The sequence below is a fragment of the Heterodontus francisci genome, chromosome 18, assembly GCF_036365525.1.
Source record: "Heterodontus francisci isolate sHetFra1 chromosome 18, sHetFra1.hap1, whole genome shotgun sequence".
Classification (NCBI taxonomy): Eukaryota; Metazoa; Chordata; class Chondrichthyes; order Heterodontiformes; family Heterodontidae; genus Heterodontus; species Heterodontus francisci.
Window position 1 is genome coordinate 54,107,038 of NC_090388.1, and position 17,471 is coordinate 54,124,508.

General features: G+C 44.3%; 1 protein-coding gene across 1 annotated transcript in view; it reads left to right on the forward strand.

Moving 5' to 3' along the window:
- Positions 1–17,471, forward strand: part of cacna2d4a (calcium channel, voltage-dependent, alpha 2/delta subunit 4a) — a 695,670-nt gene that overhangs the window by 76,148 nt on the left and 602,051 nt on the right. Inside the window, 1 exon segment of the mRNA XM_068051265.1 lies at positions 3,992–4,051. Within this exon segment, the coding sequence (XP_067907366.1) occupies positions 3,992–4,051 (60 nt within the window).

A 17,471-nucleotide genomic window follows, 5' to 3' on the forward strand; every position in this document is an offset into this window, starting at 1 on the left:
CCAAGGGTTTTAAAGGAAGTGGCTGCAGAGATAGTGGAGGCATTGGTCGAAATATTCCAGAACTCACTGGATTCCTGGAGGGTCCCAGCGGATTGGAAAAACGCTAATGTGATGCTCCTGTTCAAGAAGGGAGGGAGACTAAAAGCAGGAAACTATAGGCCACTCAGCCTAACATCGGTCGTTGGGAAAATGCTAGAGTCCATTATTAAGTAAGAAATAGCAGGACATTTAGAAAAGTTAAACGCAATCAAACAGAGTCAACATGGTTTTGTGAAAAGGAAATCATGTTTCACAAATTTGCTAGAGTTCTTTGAGGATATAACAAGCAGAGTTGATAAAGGGGAACTGGTAGATGTAGTGTATTTGGACTTCCAGAAAACATTTGATAAAGTGCCACATAAAAGATTATTGCACAAGATAGGAGCTCAGGGTATTTGGGGCAATGTACTCGCATGGATTGAGGATTGTTTAACTCACAGAAGACAGAGATTCGGGATTAATGGGTCTTTTTCAGGTTGGAAAGACGTAACTAGTGGAGTGCCACAAGGATCAGTCCTAGGGCCTCAATTATTTACTATCTATATTAATGACTTGGAGGAGGAGGCAAAGTGTAATATATCCAAATTTGCTGACGATACAAAAATAAGTGGGAGGGCATGTTGTGATGAGGACGTAAGGAATCTGCAAAGGGATATGGATAGGTTGAGTGAGTGGGCAAAAACTTGGCAGATGGAGTTTAATGTAGGAAAGTGTGTGGTCACGCACTTTGGTAGGAAGAATCAAAAGGCAGACTATTATTTAAATGGAGAGAGACTCCAAAAAAGTGCAGCACAGAGGGATCTGGGTGTTCTTGTGCATGAAACACAAAAAGTTAGCATGCAGGTGCAGCAAGTAATTAAGAAGGCAAATGGAATTTTGGCCTTTATTGCTAGTAGGTTGGAGTTTAAAAATAGGGACGTCTTGATACAACTGTACAAGGTGTTGGTGAGGTCGCACCTGGAGTACTATGTATAGTTTTGGTCCCCATATTTAAGAAAGGACATACTGACATTGGAGGCAGTTCAAAAGAGATTCACTAGGCTGATTCCTGGGATGAAGGAGTTGACTTATCAAGAACGGTTAAACAGGTTAGGCCTTTATTCATGAGAGTTTAGAAAAATGAGGGGTGATCTTATTGAAACGTCCAAGATTCCAAGGGGGCTTGACAGGGTAGATGTTGAGAAGATGTTTCCACTAGTGGGGGAATCTTGAACTAGGGGACATAGTTACAGGATAAGGGGGCACTCATTTAAAACTGAGATGCAAAGGAAGTTCTTCTCTCAGAGAGTAGTGAATGTCTGGAATTCTCTACCCCAGAGAGTTGTGGAGGATAGATCACTGAAAGTATTTAAAGAGGAGGTAGATAGATTTTTGAAATATTGGGGAGTTGAGGGCTATGAGGAGCTGGCACGAAAGAGGAGTTGAGGTCTGGGGCAGATCAGCCATGATCTTATTGAATGGTGGGTGGGCTTGAGGGGCCAAATGGCCTACTCCTGCTCCTATTTCTTATGTTCTTACAACTGGATGCAGCAGTACTGCAGACTTTTGATCTGATCCGTTGGTTGTCAGATCACTTAGTTCTGTCTATAGTATGCTAACTTTCTGCTGTTTAGCATGCATGTATCCTGTATTGAAGCTTCTGCGGATTAGTACCTCATTTTTAGGTATGCCTGGTGCTACTCCTGGCATGTTCTCCTACATTCACCATTGAACCAGGGTGCATCCCCTGGCTTGATGGTAATAACAGAGTGAAGGCTATGCCGGGCCATGAGGTTGCAGATTGTGGTTGAATACATTTCTGCTTCTGCAGATGGGCCACACTAGTTTTGAGCTGCTAGATCTGTTCTTGTCGTGCCCCTCCCCCCTCCCCTCCCCGTCACCCCCAAACACGGCGTAATCCTCTGTTGTTCCGGAGGCGAAGTTTCCGGCGCTGGGATCTCCATCCCTTTAAAGATGGGGAACCCGATTCCAAGAGCGGCTGGCCAATCAGAGGGTCGGCAGCGCAGCAGTATCGGCAGGACCACTGGGAGTGGTGGCCACTGCCGCTACTGCAGGGGCCTTAGACCCAGGCCCAATGCTGGAAGCCTGGACCTTAGGTAAGTGAGGTGGTGTCGCTGGGGCCAGTCCGGAAGGCCCCAGCAAGTGGCGGTGGGGGTGTGTGGGTATGAAGTTCACGGGGAGAGGGTTCTATGGAGGTGGTGCATTTTGCGGTCGCTCCTCCGTGGGCCATAGATCGCCCATGGAGGAGGGACACCCCCCCCCCCACCAAGCCTTCAGTGAGTGTGCCTCGTTTTACAAGGTGCCCTCCCCGCATGGTGGAGGCACCCCCTGCCACTTGTTAGATCATAGCAGTGGTGGAAAGAGGCCCTTAAGTGGCCATTAATAGGCTACATAAGAGTCTCAATTGGTCTGTGGGTGGAAAGGCTATTGTCGGCCTATCCTGCCCCTGGCAAAATTGCTTGGTGATGGGGTGGCAACAGGTCCTCAATGCTCCCCCCCACCTGTCGCGATTTTTGGGGCTTCCCTGCCTCTGACCTTGCCTGAGGGGAACCCAAAAAATCCAGACCATGGTGTGCATTTTCAGAAGAGGGTTCATGTCCTATTTCTCTGCTATGTAATGGGTCATTATTCTAAGATGACGTGTCACCAAGAATTTCCATTTATATCTATTCTCTGTATTATGTGTGCAATATTTTTTTTCCAGTTCCAGTTGACTTTGATCTACTAATTCCACAAGTCCTTACTGTCACTACACTGTATTTTTAAAAGTTAAGTAAGAACGCCTTATAGGGTATATCCAGCAATCCTGCACTCCCAACAGGGAGCTGTACTATAGAACTATACACATGAGAATGCAAACCTTCCTATTATCAATTCTAAAGCCTCATTATATCACTGAGTTTGGAGAGACAGATTGATCTGGATAAAATAAAAGCAATGAAAGAGTATACATACTATGTATTGCTTTCTTTATGTTTCATACTTGTATACAGTTTTAGTTGTATTCTATATTTGGTTCTTTTGCTCAGAATTTAAAGACATACCACAGGCTTTAACTGCTTTAAAACAATTGTCTCCTTGAATACTTAAGTCTTTATAATATTGTACTGTGATCAGCTTCGGGACAATCAGATTTCTGCTGATTTAGCTTTGGTTTCTAATATTTGTCTAAATTTTTATTCATCAATGGTTATAGAGTCATAGAGTTATACAGCACAGAAACAGGCCCTTCAGCCCATCGTGTCTGTGCTGGCCATCAAGCACCTAACTATTCTCATCCCATTTTCCCGCACTTGGCCCATAGTCTTGTATGCTATGGCGTTTCAAGTTATACAGCTTAAATCTTTTTTTTTTGGCCTCCTTATCTTGAGAGACAATGGGTAAGCGCCTGGAGGTGGTCTGTGGTGGTACACCTGGAGGTGGTACAGCTTAAATCAGTTACTCAGCATTTGGTGGATTGTGAGCAAGAAATTGCTTTTTGCCTTTTGTTGTTCTAATCTGCTGTGTGCCCTACTAACTGAAAAAATTAGTGGCCAGTGCTCCCTGTACTACATCTCTTAATGTTAATGGCAGCTACTGACCCCAGCATTTCTTATTATACATCCTATGGTCAGAGCTATTTAATTTTCATGAAGTCAGTGTCCAGTGTTGGTCAACACTTCTCCTTATTAGATTAATTCAGATTAAAATTAGGTTCTCATTCTAAAAGAGAACAAAACTGCAAATGCTGTATATCGGAAACACAAGCAGAAATAATCAACAGGTCAGTCAGCATCTTTGGAGAGAACAGTTCAGATGTTATCTTGTCTGTTCTCCCCACAGATGTTGGTTACCTGCTGATGGTTTCCAGCATTTTCTGTTTTCGTTTTGAGTTCTCATTGAAGTGTGAAGCTGAAGAGGGTAGGTATGAAAAAGAAGATAACAATACATTTTCCTATTTGTTTCTGTGCAGAGATTGGTGGATGCTGCTGAAGAAGCTGATTTATACCACAAGTACGATATGAATTTGGAGGTGAGTGCACTGACCATGCAGCAGAGCTAAAAGGTTATTTTTACGTTGTAAGTGAAAACAGCATGTGTGTAATAGTCTGAATTTACACCAGTAAGTCTTAACCATCTGGTTTTCTGTTTGGCATTGAGATTTCGTAAAAACTTCAGTTTAACTAACTGAATAAGCATCTTTGTAAAGCTTGAGTAAATTAGAATCATAGAAACTGTTGTGGTAAACGTTTAAGCAGATGTGGTTATGTTTTTAATGTACAACAGTGTAAGGGAAATTATGTAATATACCATGTAATATACCATATCTCTGTGCATGAGTCTGTAATGGATAATTGTGTAGACCAAACCTAAGTAAGATTACTCCTAGTTGTACATATGCAGCATGGTCATCAATAAAGACCCTACTTTACGTGTTAAATGATCCCTTATGCATGGTTTCTACTTGTGTATAGTCAACACTAACACAAGGAGAAGAAAATACAATATGGTGGCAGGGGTGGAGATTTTCCAATTTTAAATTCCACCTTCTACAATGTGCTGCCAATTCACAGATATAAGAAAATCCTCCAAGACTCAGAGGGACCTGACTTTTGGATTGCATCATTTGCAACACCACGGCAGCCTCTGTAGGCAGCTTTGCATTCATGTAGGGTAAGGTTGTTTGCACTTTCGCTATTAAATAGGACAGTCACAGACTTGAGTAGAGGGCTCAGTTCCGACAGTGAGTCAAGTTCTCAGAAAGCACCCACATATAAGAGTACATCAGAGTCATTCTGGACCTACAGAGGGAATCTGTAAGTTAGGGGAGATCCTCTACACATTGCATCGAGAGGTGTAGCGCCAAAATGGTATTTGGGCAGAGACACCGGATAATTGTATCGGGCCATCGGATCGGCAGGGGGACAGAGCAAGGCATAGCGTTCATTGTGCTGAGATCGGGCGATTGAACGAAGGAATCAGGCGAGCTCCACGGACTGTTAGAAAATAAAGTGCCATTACTGTCTTTTTGGTTGTTGAGCTGTTTGGCACCAAAACCACCCTTCATGAGTGGGGCCACCAGAAAACACGCGAACCTTGAGACAGCGCCATTCACTCCAAACTTTACAATACCATTCTACTGGGCTGTGGCAACTTGTTGCTACTGCAGTACTGTTTTTTCCTGAACAGCAAGGAAGTTTCTTTTAACTGCAGAGAAAGCCGATATTATCAGACACATTGCAAGGATGACTACCAGGTTCCCATCCATAAATTGGAAAGCAGTTGATCTTGTCTTCGAGTTCAAATTGATTAAACAGCGAGTTGAGTTGTGGTTCGTTGACATAGCAGAATCTGAGCCAGACAAGCAAGCTGTGAAAATTTGCATCGCTATAGGCAACGAAGATTTGCATGGCTGAATACATCTGGGCTCACAAAAGAGGAACTAAAAGATCCTGATAAGATTTGGTCTATGCTGGAAGATCAACTGAGAATCAAGCTTGAGATCATGTCTTTTCCTCAGCAACCACACAAAGCTGTTGAGCATTTCGTGAGCAGGTACTGAGACAAGGGACATGACTGCGACTTCTCAGAAGCAGAATTCGTAGAGTGAATCACTGAGTTACTCATTGCATCAATATGCAATGATCGAGGCATTCCAGAAAGATCTCTTGGAGAAACCTAAAGGTTACACCATTGATTCCCTAGTCAAGGATGGATGCAAGTTCGAAGTGATTGTTGCAGGACAATGAAATTTGCAATCTTTGTGTTCTACCCCAACATTTGGTACATTGGCCAAAGGTTCTAAGTCTGGAAAAACATGCAAGAGATGTGGACTCCTATATGCGCTGTCCAGCATTCTATAATGTGTGCAAAGCATGTGGCACAAAGGGGCACTGGAAGCGACAGTGCAAGACAGCCAAACCTGATGGGGTGAAAAAGAATCGTGACAAGAGTCAAGCAGACAACAAGAAGGTACCACACCCTAATAAGCACAGGAACCATGCTGGACACAAAAGAAGACTAATCCATGAGGTAGCAAATGGAAATGACTGTAGAGATGATGATGATGATGGTCATCAGGATTCCACAGGAAGTGAGGAATAAACCTTTCACATAGTGATTGTCACTGAATGTGTTGACTCCATCACACCATTGAAGCATTTGCATCCATCCAGATTATATGTCCTAGGAAAGAAGGCAAACGTGCTACAGGCAAACGTTGATATAGGGATGAGTGCGAACATACTCCCTCTACTAATTCTCAAGAATATGTACTCGAAGGCGTGGCAAGCCATAGTGACACCTGCGAGTACCCGTCTTACAGCATATAATGGGTCAGCAATTCCATGTTTGAGTTCCATCATGCTATTCTGGCAATACAATCAATTGACGTAGACATCTCAAGTATTCTATATCATTCAAACTACCCGACCAGCAATTGCAGGCCTGCAGGCATATAGGACCTAACTCTCGTTACGATACATGGGATTAACCATCAGCAATGAAGCAGACTGATCATAGAAGACAAACCGATCAGTTCCATTGGTACTTCACAGTACCCTGCCCATTTCAATAGAATTGGCAGGTTCAAAGGGGACGCCCACATTGCATCTACACGATGATGCAACATCATCAATTGATCCACCCTACAAATGCAGCGTGCACATACAGAGCAAACTCAAAATTGAACTTGACCGAATGGAAGCAGACAGAATCATTAGGAAGGTACAAGAGCACATTGACTGGTGTTCAATTACCTGTGTCATCAAGAAGGATGGAGCTATTCATGTTTGTTTGGATCCTCGTAGATTGAACAGGACACTCAAACGTTGCCCGCACATGATCGCCACTCTGGAAGAACTAATTCCAAGATTTGCAGGAGTGCAGGTCTTTTCCAAACTTGATGTTAAAAATGGGTATTGGTTGGTCCACCTGGCAAAACATTCCCAGGAGTTGACCATATTCCACAGTCCGTTTGGTTGTTACTGTTTTTAGTAACTTCCTTTTGGGCTTTCCATAAGCCAAGATCTTTTTCAACAGAATATGGATCGCATTACCAGCCAAATACCTGGATGTATTTGCATTGCAGACGACATTGCTGTTGTGAGGAAGACCAAACAATAGCATGACCGCAATTTACACTCTCTCATGCAGGTGGCAGGGAGAGGGGCTTGTGCTCAATAGTCACAAGTTTGATATTAATGTACACCAAATAACTTTTTTGGGTTGATTTATTCAAGTCAAGGTATTCGACCTGATCACTGGAAAAAGAATTGGCTGTATCATATTAATATGATATTAATTGCCGGGAGGAGGATAAGCAAGCACAGGTATGTCCGGTTGTAGGGCAGTGAAGGATGAAAGGGTGAGTGAGGATGAGGCGGAAGGTGACTTAGACAATTCTCAAATTGAGCCTCCTGGTATCCGTTTAGCTAATACTGAAGTGTTAGGGAGATTGGACACTATGCTTTCATATTTAGATGCAGAACAACGTGAAGACCGAACAAGGCTACTTACAGCATTTAAAAGAGTCTGTAGGGACAAGCCAGGATGTACAGCCTTAACCACACATGATGTGGATGTACGGGAATTCTTTCCTATAAAACAGCATCCTTATCACTTAAGTCCAGAGAAACAGGCCCAGATAAAAGCAGAAATCTAATACATGCTGGAAAACCACCTAATTGAACCCAGTCAAAGCAGCTGGAGTTTCCCATTGGTATTAATGCCTAAACATGATTGTTCAACTAGATTCTGTATGGACTACAGAAAGGTTAATGCAGTAACAAAGACAGACCCCTACCCAATACCTTGCTTGAAAGACTGTATTGACAGAGTGGGCAGTGCCATGTTTCTTACCAAGATAGATTTGTTAAAGGGATACTGGCAGGTTCCTTTAATACCCCGAGGTAAAGAAATATCAGCCTTTGTCACCCCAGACGGTCTTTTCCAATGCCAAGTGATGCCATTCGGGCTAAAAAATGCCCCAGCCACTTTTCAGAGGGTAATGAACCAAGTGGTAGCCAGTGTTCCTAACTGTGTGGTTTATCTTGATGATGTGCTGGTAGACAGTAACACTTGGAAGGACCACTTGGAACAACTAGAAGCTCTGTTTAGAAAATTACGATTGGTCGATTTAGTGATAAACCTTGCCAAAAGTGAATTTGCAAAAGCCAGAGAGTAACCTACCTTGGGCATATAGTAAGGCAAGGCCAAGTGTTGCCAAGAACAGCAAAGTACGAGCATTGGTGGAGATCCCCACCCCTCGGACTAAACAAGAAATCATGACGTTTTTGGGGATGTGTGGTTTCTACTGCAAGTTTGTACCAAATTTTAGTACTCTTGCTGCTCCACTGACAGATTTACTGCAAAAAAAGTAAACCAAGGTAGTGTGGTTAGGGGAGTGCCAAGTATCTTTTGAGAGGCTGAAATCCATTTTGATTAATGAACCAGTGTTGGCTTTTCACTAAACCCTTCAAGGTAGCAATTGATGCCAGTGACTTGGGGGTCAGTGCAGTCCTGTTACAAGACGATGATTCAGGTATAGAAAGGCAGTGGGTTACTTTTCCAAAAAGCTAAATTGACACCAAAAAAGATATTCAACAGTGGAAAAGAAACCCTAGGCTTATTACAAGCTCTTAAGCATTTTGAAGTCTATGTTCACCACGACTACAGAGACACATTGGTATATACTGATCACAACCACCTAGCCTTTGCGTAAAAATTCAAAAACCAGAATTCCAGACTATTCCGATGGAGTTTACTATTGCAATCTTATCACTTTAAGATTATCCATATTGCGGGAAAAACAATGTAATTGCGATGCATTGCCTAGGATTTAACTTTGCTTTGAGTTATGAGTGCAAAGATTTTCTGCTTTTTCTCCACTATTTGTAACGAGACGCATTTGAAAATGGCGTTCCATTCCTCCAAGGAAGGAGGTGTTATGATGGTGCTTGTATATTTTTTGTTAAGTGTTTTTTTTTGAGGACTCATGTATTTTAGAATTATGGACTTTGTTTTATTTGAGAAAACTGAAAAGGATTCCATGGATTTCTTTACAATGGGGTCATTGAAAGGACACTCAGGAGACTTGGTTTGTAAACAACCCTTACTGGAAGTCACCTGTTTTCAGATAAATACCCAACAGGGGCTTTTTGGACTAAGGGGAGATGTTTAGAGAGAAGTGACATGTCAAGATTTATAAAGGTCAGGAGGCTTGACTGTTGAGATGTTTTGGTTTCATTTTGGACAGTGAGTTGGGGTGTGGAGTGTCCAAAAAACCAGCTAAGAGAGCAGTCACCTCCAGCTCAGCCTTTTCCATCTCTTTGAAAAGCCTGCCAGCTTTTCCATCTCGTTGAGAAGCTCTTTGAAGCAAGTATAAGAAATAGAGAAGTTGATGCTGCATTCCCCCTGAAAGGCCTGCCAGAAACCTCTGATGCCACATTTCGCCAGTAAAACCTGCCAGACTGATCTTCAACATCGCCTGAATCATGTTCTAGAAAGATCCCAGTGACAGCCATCTACACGTATTTGGGATGCCAAACCAAAAAGGGACAACTGACATCTTTCCATATCTCTTTTATTTTTCAATAATTAGCAAGTATTTGACTAAAGTATTCTTTTTTGGTTTTTTTGTAGCAGACCTCTGCAAAGAGAATTTCTGTACTTTTTTCAGTGTGTGTGAGAGTTTGTATTTGGAGAATTTAAAAAGGGGAACTTCCATATTTCAATCTGTGTGTTAGTGCTTTTCTTCGTCTTGTCTTGTTTTATAATAAACTGATAATTTTGTTGTTTATTAAACAAATCTGGTTGGTGTATTTTATGCTTGGATAAAGAGTAGAGTCTATGATTGACTGCATCAGTAAATGGGTAAACAATTAAATATATGTTGTGACCTGTGGAGACGTGGAACTAGAAAAGACAGTGCACTCCTCCCACCATGGTCTAAACAATTGTCAGAACATTCTGGGCTTATAGAGATGAGCTTGGGATTTCCCAAGGAGTCACTTTCAAGGGCAAGCAAGTTCTTATTCCGGAATCATTGCAGCTGACATAATTTACAACAATTGCACCTGTCACATACGGAAATTGATAGGAGCAGAAGACTAGCAAGTGAGACAATCTATTGGCCTGGTATGAATAATGACATTGAATCTGTTGTCAAAGAATCAGGCATGCCAATCCAACATGCCTAGTTAGCATAGGGAGACACTTCTGTCACACGAAGTTCCCACATATCTATGGGCCAAAATAGCCACTGACCGCTTCCACAAACATGGTGGTGATTTTCTGATTGTAACCGATTATTTTTCCAAATTTCCCATTATTTGTCAATTGCACGACACGTCTAGTTCTACCGTGGCACACACAATGGGTTAAATTTTATTGGGGAGCCGCACTCTGCGGTGGCGCCCTTTGAACTCATTCCCCAGCCGCCGCCAATCACGGGGGTTCATTTCCATAGAGGCCGCGTGCCGCTCCCCCCATATTACGTGGGGAGAGGCGGGACATTCAGCGCAGTGAGGAACCCTTTGACAGTTGTGCAGCAGGTGCTGGGGCCCTATTTTAAGCGCCCCAGCACCTACTTCCTGACAACTGTCAAAGAATACTTACCTGATTGCTGAAGAGTGGGGCTGCTGTCAATCTGGCAGCAGAGCAGAAAGTGCTGCAGAAATCCAGCAGGTTAGGCAGCATCTGTGGAGAGAGAAGCAGAGTTAACTTGTCCAAGTTCACAGACCTGAAAGTTAACTCTGTTTCTTCTCCACAGATGCTGCCTGACCTGCTGAGTGACCCCAGCACTTTCCACTTTGCCGCCACATACTTACCCTGCTGTGTCCCAGTGTCCTGTGAAGTTGTGATCCTCTTCTCCCACTCAATTGTAACATTCCTTCTTGTAGGCGTGCCACACCTGGGTGAATAATCGTACATTTGAACATTCCAAGACATGAGACTTAAATAGACCATAAAAGGTATTACAGAGGTTTACAGAGAACACACTGAAACAACTGGGAATGCACAGATGTCACAGCAATGTAAATACGTCTTTCACTAAATGTTCCTCACCAACATGTGTGTCCTTTTCTCTGTGCAATTGATGTGTGCCAGCATGTAGTGCTAATGTCACATCCCTTTGCACTGTTGGCCCTTCTGGAGAGCCAACGTATACAACAACAACATTGCCATGCCACCATTATTCATGAATGTCTCCACGGATGCAGCGACATGGACGTTGACTCAGTAAGCTACTGCCTCTAATAGTTTACACAGGGATGCTGCAGATGTGGACTGGTGCACAGCAGGTGAGCGGGGGTGATGTGTGGCTTGTAGAGCTCATGTTGGTTCCTATCGTGGAGAGAGCCTTTGCCTGATAAGCCACTTCTATACATCCCTACCTCACTGCTAGCCCTTCGTGCAGAGCCTGGGTGCCATCTGCCATCCCATGCGTCTTTCATATTGTAGGTCCTCTGCGTTCTCATAATCCATCTCTCCTCATCATGCCAGGCCTGGCCCCTATTGGGTGCGTAGTTGTGCAGAGCAGCAAAGAAAGGAGTTGGCCTTTTCATCCCATAGTACATGGCATCACCCTATCCATACAGGCATTGGAGGCGCTCTTTCAGCATACCATTCTCCTGCTCAATGGTGGCTCATGTAGCTCAGTGGCTTGCATTGTATCTCTCCTCTTCAGCAGTGGTGGAGTCTCTTACTGGTGTCGGGAGCCATGTCTGCAAAGGATAGCCCTTATCTCCAAGAAGCCATCCCTCCATCTGAGCCAGTTCAGTGAATAGCGGTGGCAGCTGGGACTGGCGCAAGACCCAGGTGTGATGGCAGCTGCCTGAGAAGCGGTCACACAATTGCTGCAAGCATCTGCAGTGTTCACATACCAGCTTCACCTAGATTGAGAGGGCTCCTTTACTGGTGATGTCTGCAGGTGGTATCGTGGCAGTAGGCCTGATGGCCACTTGAATGCAGTCTATGAACATTACAACCTATGATTCTCCGGCAGTGGTGCCAGAACCAATGGCCCTCTGGGCCTGGCTGTGAGAGTCCATCCTGAAGCGGACATCCTCACTGACCCTCCAGTGCAGGGCATTGGTGACCTCCCTGATGCAGCGGTGCACTGCTGACTGTGTGACCCCACAAAGGTCTCGGTTGGGCCCCTTAAAAGCTGCAGAGGCATCAGGCTTGAGAACCGCTGCCACTATGAGGAACAAAGGCATGGGATGTCCACCGGAGCCCATGGGCTGCAGGTCATCCTTGAGCAGGGCACAGAGACGTGTCACCACCCTCTCTATATGCGCAATCTGCTCTGACACTGGTGCTCTGACATCCGATGGCATGACATGTGGGGCCTGGAGATGCACGGCAAGCGTAATGGCGGGCTCTCCTTGGGGGCTGCTGCTCATGACCGGGGCCTCTCAATGGATCACACCTGCCTGTTGATATTGCCTCTCGTACATACGGATCCTCACGTGCAGAGGATCACACAATGTAGGATGAGCCATACCTATTTCCATGTGATAAATAAAGTTTAACCCTGCGTGTATTCAAAGCTTCCGAACAGGGCATGGATTGGTGTTAACGGCTACATCAGCTGCTTTCCTAAATCAAGTATGTGGCATGCCATGGCATTGCCCATCTTGGCCAACACTCAGAGTGGCACAGCGTGACCACATCAAGATCCGACTAGCTGAATCGATTGCCCCCACCATCCATAGAACCTTAATGCTCCTGCCCTTTCTGGCACCTTGCCCACACACAGAGTACCTAGTGTGCCATTGCCCCCTCACTAACACAGAGCGTACACTGTTACGGGAGGGATGGTACACGGTACCTCCCATCATGCTAGAACAGCTTTCCCTCCAGTTATCCCAGACCCCCTCCCTTTCAGAATGCAGAGTTAGACCCCTGCGTAACCCCCCCTCCTCCCTTTAAGAATGCAGAGTTAGATCCCCATGTCTCCCCCCTCCCTCCTCCCTTCCAGAATGCAGAGTTAGACTCCTGTGTAGCCCCCCTCCCACCTCTCTTCCGTAATGCAGAGTGAGGACCCGGCCGCTTTTCAGATCGTGAACGGGACGGCACGTGACGACTGCCCGTTCAACGAAAAATCCGGCAGTGTTGGTGGAGAGGCGGCGGGCTGCGTAATCAGTAAAGGTAAGTAATCATTACCATATGCTAATTGTGTTGCTGCGGCCATACGGCGGGGCGGGGCTGCAACGAGATCCCACCGCCGTCGGTAATATGCGGTGAGCCCTTCTCGACGCCGGGGGACTAGGCGGGCCTCTCCCCGCAGCATTTTACTGGCCCCCGCACCGCGACCCACTGCGTCGAGGGGCCGGTAAAATTCAGCCCATTGTGTCCAATTCTGGGCGTCGCACTTGAGGAAAGACGTGAGGGCACTGGAGAGAATACAGGAAAGATTCACGAGAATGATTCCAGGGATGAGGAATTTCAGTTATGAAAATAGATTGGAGAAGTTAGGACAGTTTTCCTCGGAGAAGAGAAGACTGAGAGGTGATTTGATAGAGGTATTCAAAATCATGAGGGGTCTGGACAGAGTAGATGGAGAGAAACTGTTCCCACTTGTGAAAGGATCGAGAACGTGACGGCACAGATTTAAAGTATTTGGCAAGAGAAGCAAAAATGACATAAGGAAAAACGTTTTCACGCAGGGAGCGATTAAGGTCTGGAATGTGCTGCCTGAGAATGTGGTGGAGGCAAGTTCAACTGAAGCATTCAAAAGGGATTAGACAGTTATATGAAAAGGACGAATATGCAGAGTTATGGGGAGAAGGCAAGGGAATGGAACTGAGGGAGTTGCTCTTTCAGAGAGCCAGTGTGGACACGATGGGCCAAATGGCCCCCTTCTGCACTGTAACAATTCTGTGATTCTGGTGATTCTATTTATTTACAGGTACATCTGATTTTTTTCCCCTGTGCAGGAGATGGGAAAAGAGCAGAACAAAGCCAAAGACAGCTGAAACACAGCTGTCTCATGAATCTGACCCTGGTTATTCACTGGGACCACCTATAATATATTCAATTGGAACCTCATTCCAAGGACACAACTGGGAGCTGTCATAATGTCATGATCACTGTGTTGTTACAGCTCTTTCTAAATTCATAACTGGGAACTATGCTGGCACAGCTGTGCTATTTACATCTCATTGCAGGCACAGTGACACAATGGTTCACTACCATGTTAATATTATTACAGTGGTATCTCACAACTCATTCTGGAGGGTATATAATAACAGTATGATGATATGGTTACTGTGATAGTCACACCTTATTCTAAGTATGAGTGGAAATAAATTTCATAATATGATTCTGCAGTTAATCACATACCAATTCAAAATTGTTAAGAATGATTATCATTTGATTATAATACAAAATACACAACTCATTCCTAGCAACCAGTGATAGTATAATGACAGGGTTAATCATGCTCATTATAAAATTACATCAGGGCAGTATCCTGATGAAATGATTGTAGTACACTTCATCCCTCACTCCAAACATACATTAAGGTAAATTAATCAATTCACTCCCATTCTTCAACCGCAATCAAAGAGAGCGTTGGTTGAATTCAGGGCTGTAGCTATAGCTCCCTTTGAGCACAGGTCCCTAATGGGAGCATAGTATCATTGAATTTGCCTTAATAGGTTATTAGTAGATGGATATCCATGAATGCTTTAGGTACTCATAAGTATATTTTGTACATAAATGATTAAAGCTGAGTGGTTGGAAATCAGTTTTGATTAAAAAAAAAGTAATACGATTGCACATAAAAATGAGAATCCTAATAGTATTTCTGAACCAAGTTAACAACAGCTCAGTTACTGGAAGTGCAAGTTAGTGCCAAAGTATGGACAGTTTTGTGCCATAGACTTGGAATCATAATGATGGAAATTAATTTCAATTAAACATCCTTAAGAGAATAAGATCTTTTTGCCATCTTCTTCTTTTTCTTTTGGGCCTCCTTATCTCGAGAGACAATGGATACGCGCCTGGAGGTGGTCAGTGGTTTGTGAAGCAGCGCCTGGAGTGGCTATAAAGGCCAATTCTGGAGTGACAGGCTCTTCCACAGGTGCTGCAGAGAAATTTGTTTGTTGGGGCTGTTGCACAGTTGGCTCTCCCCTTGCGCCTCTGTCTTTTTTCCTGCCAACTACTAAGTCTCTTCGACTCGCCACAATTTAGCCCTGTCTTTATGGCTGCCCGCCAGCTCTGGCGAATGCTGGCAACTGACTCCCACGACTTGTGATCAATGTCACACGATTTCATGTCGCGTTTGCAGACGTCTTTATAACGGAGACATGGACGGCCGGTGGGTCTGATACCAGTGGCGAGCTCGCTGTACAATGTGTCTTTGGGGATCCTGCCATCTTCCATGCGGCTCACATGGCCAAGCCATCTCAAGCGCCGCTGACTCAGTAGTGTGTATAAGCTGGGGGTGTTGGCCGCTTCAAGGACTTCTGTGTTGGAGATATAGTCCTGCCACCTGATTTTGCCATCAGTCTATAAGAAAGTTGCTATCCTAACAATACTTGCTGAGGAACCAGATGAATCCTGAGGAACCACCAGGGGTTTCACCTTCCAATCTAGCTGTAGGGATGAATTTTGCCTGACTCAGCTCCTAATCTGTCTTACGTTTTACCCAGTTTGGATCAAAAATGAATTGAATTTACTACCCTTGGTTAGGTTGCCCTCGAGTAGCTGAGTGAGAGAATGAATACTTCCTTGATAAATCATCCTGCACTAAACATTATTTATTAGTTACAAATCACAACTTAAAGTTGGATACACAAATGCTTAATAGACATGCATAAGTGTAATCAGAATTATCTATCAGTTGTGCAGCAAAATATTAATGGATAGAGTTACTTAACAAGTTACTAAAACAAGTAGCAAAGGTTACATAGGCAATTCGGTCTATCACTGTAAATCAGCAATAACTATATCAACAGCCAGTGTCCGAGATTCTAAATTGGTATGATTACTATAAGAGTAATTCCTTTGGTAGCTGATCTATTAACAACTTTGAGTAGCCAGTCTATTAAACAGCTCAAGTCAGCGTTTGAGATTAATGATGTATTCTCTATAGAGTTTTGAAGAATGAGATGTGATCTCGTTGAAACTTTCAAAATTCTTACAGGGTGTGACAGGGTGGATGTAAATAGGATGTTTCCCCTGGCTGGTGAGTCTAGAACCAGGGGAAATAATCTCAGAATAAGGGGTAGGCCATTTAAGACTGAGATGAGGAGGAATTTCTTCTCTCAGAGGGTGGTGAATCTTTGGAATTCTCTACTCCAGAGAGCTGTGGAAGCTCAATCATTGAGCATGTTCAAGACAGAAATTGATAGATATCAGGATACCAATGGCATCAAGGGATATGCGAATAACACGGGAAAGTGGCATTGAGGTAGATGATCAGCCATGAATTGAATGGTGGAGCAGGCTCGACAGGCTGAATGGCCTACTCCGGTTCCTACGTTCCTATGTTCCTAGATCTTATACACCCTCATCTTTACGAGCTACACGATTGAGTCAAACTCCTTCTTTCCCTGGGATGCAGCTGTTAGCTTCTCTAGTGATGAGTCAATGAACCTCTTTGTAGCAACAGAGTTCTCCAGTCCAGTTGGATCTACAGTTCAGTTCCAACTGAAGATACCTTACACATAAGTAATATCTGAGCTGGTTTTACTCTCACCTTCTCCTGATCTCAGGTACTGAAACAACAGGCTGAATTTTCTCATCACGCTGCTGGGATCGGTGGCGGATGCATAAAATGGCAGCGCTCCCGCTTGTCCCGTGATCAGCGGCAATTTTGAAAAATTGAAGCAGCCACTCCCCCCCCCCCCACCAATCACGTGGCGGGGGCAGAAATGGAGATAGCCTTCACAGCATCACCTGATATAGGACCAGGTTCTGGCACCATCTTTAAAACCCTGCCAGCCCTGAATTGACTATCTCCCTGCATACTATAGTAGTTTACTGAAGCAACACCTCTGTGCTGTTCCAAAAAGTTAAAACTCAGCACGTCACCCCACTGGGTATCCTTCTGATCGTGTCAGAAGTCTGAACAAGGTTGGCCCCACTGTTCAGTGGTGCCTCCCTGCTTATTCTCCTCCAAGTTGCAAGGGAAAGGCGGGAGGTCCATTTCCCCAGCAATGGCAAGAAAAGGTCCTTCTGTCTGACCAAGCAAGCCTGGATGCAGACCCAGAGGAGGTTAGTATCCATGGGGTCACCCAACAAAACTGGGTCCAGTGTAGGAAGAAAGTCAATGACCTGTGTTCAACAAAGGTAAGTGGCACGTTCCAAAATTGCTTGGTGTGATTTGGTTGTCACCACATGGTATGCCATAGGGTGCTACTGCTATTTCAAAGACCGGAAGGTCATAGCAGATTGCCGGTAGATGACTGGCTGCATATGTGAAGCGAGTCTCCCTCGTT